At 33.8% G+C, this 6162-nt stretch overlaps 1 protein-coding gene across 1 annotated transcript in view; it reads right to left on the reverse strand.

Moving 5' to 3' along the window:
- Positions 1-5549, reverse strand: part of LOC138329619 (uncharacterized) — a 28737-nt gene extending 23188 nt beyond the window's left edge. The window contains exon 1 of the mRNA XM_069276713.1: positions 5372-5549. Coding sequence (XP_069132814.1) covers positions 5372-5444 — 73 coding nt within the window. The 5' untranslated portion in view covers positions 5445-5549. The remainder of the gene's footprint in view (positions 1-5371) is intronic.
- Positions 5550-6162: the final 613 nt, after the last annotated feature.

Below are 6162 nucleotides of genomic sequence, written 5' to 3' on the forward strand. Positions count from 1 at the left end.
AAACATGTATAAATGAAAATGATAAAATCATTTATAAAATATTATTTTCGTGCATAAAAGATGTATTTAATGGTCCAGATATTTTCCTGTCCCGACATTGTGTATGCATTAATTAAGATTTAAATTACAAAATTGCCATGCGCTAAAACAACTTAACTTATACTGACTTGCAGGTAGGACTTTAGAATTTTTTCCTGCTGCTCCCGTTGTATGATCATAAATGATAACTTAATTTGGAAAACTATCCTTTGGCTTCTTCTTCACATCATTCCTTATACCGCTTCATTTGACCACTCGGCCCTGCGAGGGGTAGAGTGACTGACAACTCGGCCCTGCGAGGGGTAGAGTGACTGACAACTCGGTCCTGCGAGGGGTAGTGTGACTGACCACTCGGCCCTGCAAGGGGTAGACTGACTGACCACTCGGACCTGCAAGGGGTAGACTGACTGACAACTCGGCCCCGTGAGGGGTAGACAACTCGGCCATGTGAGGAGTAGAGTGACTGGCCACTAGGCTCTGTGAAGGTTAGAGTGACTGACAACTCGGCCATGTGAGGGGTAGAATAACTGATTTGCCCCTTTTGTGGTTTTCTTTATATATATGTCCTACTAACAGCCAGGGCATGTTTTGAGCGACATGCTTCAGAGATATACACTTAAAGTAGAGCTATAGAAAAGGTAATATTTCTGCTCTTACAAGGAAACACAACACGGATTTCCAAAACATCTGAAGCTTTTGAGCGACATGCTTCAGAGATATACACTTAAAGTAGCGCTATAGAAAAGGTAATATTTCTGCTCTTACAAGGAAACACAACACGAATTTACCGCAGTCTCCAAAATATACAGACATGTTGCATATATGTGAGATCGTACTTAAATGATCTTAACAGATAATCAATCAACCATTCTAGGCTATCAATTACATTTTCGCTAGGCTAAAAGATATATACATTGTATTGCATCTTTCATATAAACTATACTCTGTGTCTGCATTTTATGTTAATGGCATAATTTTCTTTTTCTATCATCATTATAGTGTGGTTAGTTTGTGATTCAAATGTGACGACTGAGGAAATCTATCATACTATAAAACGTAACGATGACTCTTCAATATTGTACACGATTCAATCAATAAACTCATACTGCCTTAATCGATAAAAATAACATTGAACAATGGTTATTTTGATTATTAATGATTACCTTATGTCTTAATTAGATTCAATAAAACCTCATGGGATATAAATGAGATAATAGTGCAATTATAATAACTGTCGATCAATTTTAAATCAGGACTGTTTGGGACGCTTATGCCTTGAATTGGTTTAGTTTATTATATCTAAGTATTTACGTCCTATAACCGATCAGGGTCATTTAAGGGCGGCATCCGGTGTATGCGGTGTCCTGTATGTGGAGTGCGAGGTGCATGAGGGAGATTATGGTACAATAATGTTGTCTTCTTGAATAGTGGAACTGTCACGGCTTTATAAATGACCCCAATATAAAATACGCAATATAGTTGAGGAAGAGTTACCTCGATTATTTTCTTTTCGTCCCTATCATTTGATACCAAGTTATGGTCAAAATAGGGCTCAACTTTCCCAAGCAACAGAACAAACAAGGGGTAATTTTGACTCTAAAGCCAAAGATGGTGCGGGTTCTAGAGATATGCTAGGAAAGAAGTAATTAATAGCTGAAAAGGATTAATCTCATACTCTATCGCCATTTTTAATCAATTGTGTCAATGCATTTTGTTTGAAAAGATGTTGGATAACAAATAAAATAATTAATAACATTGGATAACTTTATGGGTGCATTTTAGCAGATTGCCAGTTTCTTTAACGTTTGTTAAAGATAATGTCATGTATGACATTAAGGATTACAGAATACTAGAACTAGGGGTTCTAACTTTCATTTTAGATAGTTTTAACATTAGTTTCCGTACGATGGATATAGGCAGTTCAGTAGTTTTTGTTTGAGTGATTAATTTACGTTCTATTAACAGTCAGTGTCATGTAAAGACGGCCTCCCATATATGCGACATGTTTTTTATAGTGTGTATGTGTTCGAGGTGCGTGTTTTGGGAAACTGAGGTATATTCGTGTTGTGCCTTCTTGTATAGTAGAACCGTTGTCCTTTTTTATTGTGGTATATCAAGCAACATATCCCAACCGGTCACATTATACTGACAACGGGCTAACCAGTCGTCTAACTCCCGTAATGCTGAGCGCTAAGCCGGAGCAAAAACTACCACTTTTATAGACTTTTGGTGTGTCTCGGCTAGGGGACAGAACCCAGAGCCTTCCTCACAGCGGCGAGCGCTCAACCATAGGCCAAAAGTGAGGTGGTGTCAAGGGAGACGTTAGGAAGAATAAAGTAATTTAAGAAGAAAGAAAATTTTAACATCCTAAATTTAGTCGCCTTATACGATCATGCAATAGGGCAGCAGGTATAATTCTTAAACACAAGACCATCAACTGTTTCGTTATAAAGAATTGCGAATTTTTTTTCCGACTTCTTTTTTCTTATATACATTATCAGGAACATGATGAAGTAAATGATATCTTTATTTTAAAACGTGGCTATGATTCAATATATTGTTATAGCTTGAGGTTTAGTCGTTGCAAAGTCTACTTTTATCACTTACTACTATGGAATTGTTACCTTTTGCTGTGGAATAGTTTGTGAACTATTTCATAGGGAAAGTTAACTATTTCGCAGTTGAAGGTAAATGTGGAGACTGTGAACATTTTAGTCAGAAATACATCCATACACCCAGGTACTTGTCAACGTTGTTGTGATGTATTTGTAAACTTAATTTCATAATATCGACATATACAATTTTATTAGTTCATTTCAAAATAAATGTTCTCATTTCTTTCACAGCCACTGTATCTATAACCGAAAAAAGAATTCCAGTTAACAAATCTAGAAGAGAGAAGATTACGATTAAATTCCATGAGACAAATGCTAAATGTTTTGCCAAAATGAAATTACAGATGCTTGGCATGATTTTTTCATTTTTCGTTATCCAAAACACTTCCTATTCCATAAAAATGGCATCTATCCAACAAATTAACATCGCAACATCTTTCATGAAGATAATAATTCCCAAGGAATACTTTCAAAACCACACTTTTGCCACGCAATTTCACTTTTTTGTGTATATGTACCAGTAGTATTATGATCCAAAATATTGGGGAATATTGTTTTTTTTTTCAATTTTGATTAGCTTCCTCTAAGACCTGTGATGCACGGGGAAAGTTTTTTTTGTACAAATCACTCCAAATTTATTTCCAAAAATCATCACTACTGTGTTCAAATCTGCATACAGAGCTACATATGTATGGTCCTCCATGTTGAACAGTGAAAACTAAACTGAGTTAATGTTTCAGTACATGTATTAGTTGATTAAACAATATCTTAATTAAACAAATTGGTATGAAACAAAATAATATTATTATTACTATTAATATGGCAAGTATCATACTCTTATGGAATATATAAGTTTGGGAATAAATTTTATATTGATATTTTAATATAATGTAATTGTGCAAGGGAGATAATTCATTAATAGATATGAATAATATTATAGTAGTAAGATAGTAATTAGTTATGTAATATAACAGACTAGTGCGCCACTAAAAAACTTTTTGAAGTTTTCTCAGTTTTAATGGGTACATCATCTAGTGATTCTGCCTGTGTCTGGGACTCAACCGTCTAAATATATAATAGTTGATCGGGCTTAACGTTCTATTAACTGTTAATTTCATATTCCTGAATTGTACGTACATTGTATGCTTTCATCAAGATGAGGTTTATCGCTTACCCATACAAGGTCACCTCGATCCATAGTTTGACCTTTCACCTACATTTCAATAAACGTGTCAGGGCGTTATTTCCTTCAATGTAAGATATACGAATTTAGAATAATACTAATTATATGGGTTAACTAACGGTATACCGAGTTATATTTGAGTTGAATTAAAAAGTCATATCAATTATGTAATAACGCCATAAGGTTATACAATTACATCAGGCATGGCAAAGACAGACCCTTGTTACATACGGTGGGGACTGCCATATACCTTACTGTGTTGTTATGTTTTATTCTGCTAAATTTACAATTTATTGAAAATGTGGCTGTATAGTGATGTCCAGTAATGTTACATCTCAACATTTATGTCATAAAGGTCTTAAGATCTAATGTGGGTTACATATAAAATGTCGGCTATATTGTGGAGTACGATAGCTTTGAAACACGCTCACCTCCTTAAGTGAGGTCATACATGACTTTGGTTATACCTTAACATGACACCCACGAAACATTTCTACATTATCTTATGAAGTGAGGTTTTATAAAACGGTTTAAAATAAATGACATGTTACAAGGGCTTTTTGTTTTATATTACGACGCCCACATCATTAAATTAATCCCAGATATACACATCTGACAGGGAAAGCATATACCTGTTTGATATTATAATATGATTTCTGTTATAATGTCGGTTGCAGAAAATGACGATAATAATTTTTAGATTATTAGTGTGAAGATTGACTTTTTAGAGATACACCAACTTTGGATTGTGTTAACTTAAAATGGCGACAGCCCCTACAGAATATAAAATGCTTAAAATTCGACTGGAATTTTGACATATATTTGACAATGCTTTTATCTGTCTGTAGTGTCTGTATTTAGAATCTCCATGGTTAGACAGTACAACACAGTGATAGTACGCCGTGCTGCGTTATAGGTCGATGTCATATTCATGATGACATACAATTGTCATACGGCGTCATAATACCAATTAATAAAATTAATGACATGATCTGTAAGGTTTAAGAATGTATAAATGCGTTCAATGTAATTGGTATCATTTTAATATAAAATTCAAATCTTATGTTGTATCAAGTAATACTGTGATTTTTTTTAGAAAGTTATTGAGTGGAAATGTACAGTAAAAGGTCAGCTTTACATAATATATTATTAGGTTTTTAATTTAACTAACATAACTGTCAGATGTGAGTTATCAATGATAGTGTCTAGGTGGGGATACATCATCCAATGCCTTATCTTACTTCTTCATGATCTTCTTCAGATTGTTCATAGTAAATTGATAGTTATACGCAGCATACGTTTAAAATACGGTATTGAAGGTTTTTAAAATAATGTATTTTGAGAGAGGCAATGTTTTGTTGGTAGATTTGGTAGAGTTTTTCCGAGCCTGTTACTATGCATACAATATACGTCTAAACAGTAGTTTACCTGGAGAAGACATTAATTACCGTTGCCTGGCGGTACACCGGAAGGCTTGTCATTTGTCACTATACCATGTATGACAGGCATACAAAAAGAAACAAATATTACTTACCTGTATTTAGAATCTGGCATTGTGTTACAAGCGTATGTAAAACTATGGTCAGTGTTGTTAAAATGATCCTCATTCTCTGTTCGGAATCACCACTAAATCAGTATAATCCAATGTCGGTCGTTATATTCGGATTAATACCAGGTGACGTTAGGCGCTTGTTAGCGTGCAAGGTACGTGGGGGATTTCCCGGTGATGTTAAAGATCGTAAGCGAGGCGTGATAAACATATTTATTCATGTGTATATGACACTGTGATTCTGAGTGTTACCTTAATTTACCATTGTCTACCGACGTAATTGCTTGCTGATTGGACAGTTCATCCATAACGTCAGTTACGTCAACCTACTAATACAGCTATTTATATCATACAAAAAATATATATTATATACACACAATATTTTTCAAGTTATTCGTTTTCATAAAATCCGTAAAATTGTTTTAAATACACTTTTAAAAAATATGTAAGTAATTACATAATTACTCGAAAATCTATAAAATATTATATAAAATCATTTAAATTAATTACATACCATGTCTAGAAAATGTTTCAAATTACACAACAATTATATCAATCATATGCATAATTACATATATTTACAAAAGGCACATAATTAGTAACGTTATCGGCATTTTTAATGCTTAGATATATCATCAATCCAAGTTAAACATTTACTAAAAAAGACAGTGCATGAAATTATTTTTACCTTAATATGCTACCTTTAAAGATGCTCCACCGCTGGCAAATGGTATTTTTTTATCACTATAAAAACAGGAGCAGACGATTTAGTATTT

This window comes from Argopecten irradians, chromosome 8 (assembly GCF_041381155.1).
Source record: "Argopecten irradians isolate NY chromosome 8, Ai_NY, whole genome shotgun sequence".
Taxonomy (NCBI): domain Eukaryota; kingdom Metazoa; phylum Mollusca; class Bivalvia; order Pectinida; family Pectinidae; genus Argopecten; species Argopecten irradians.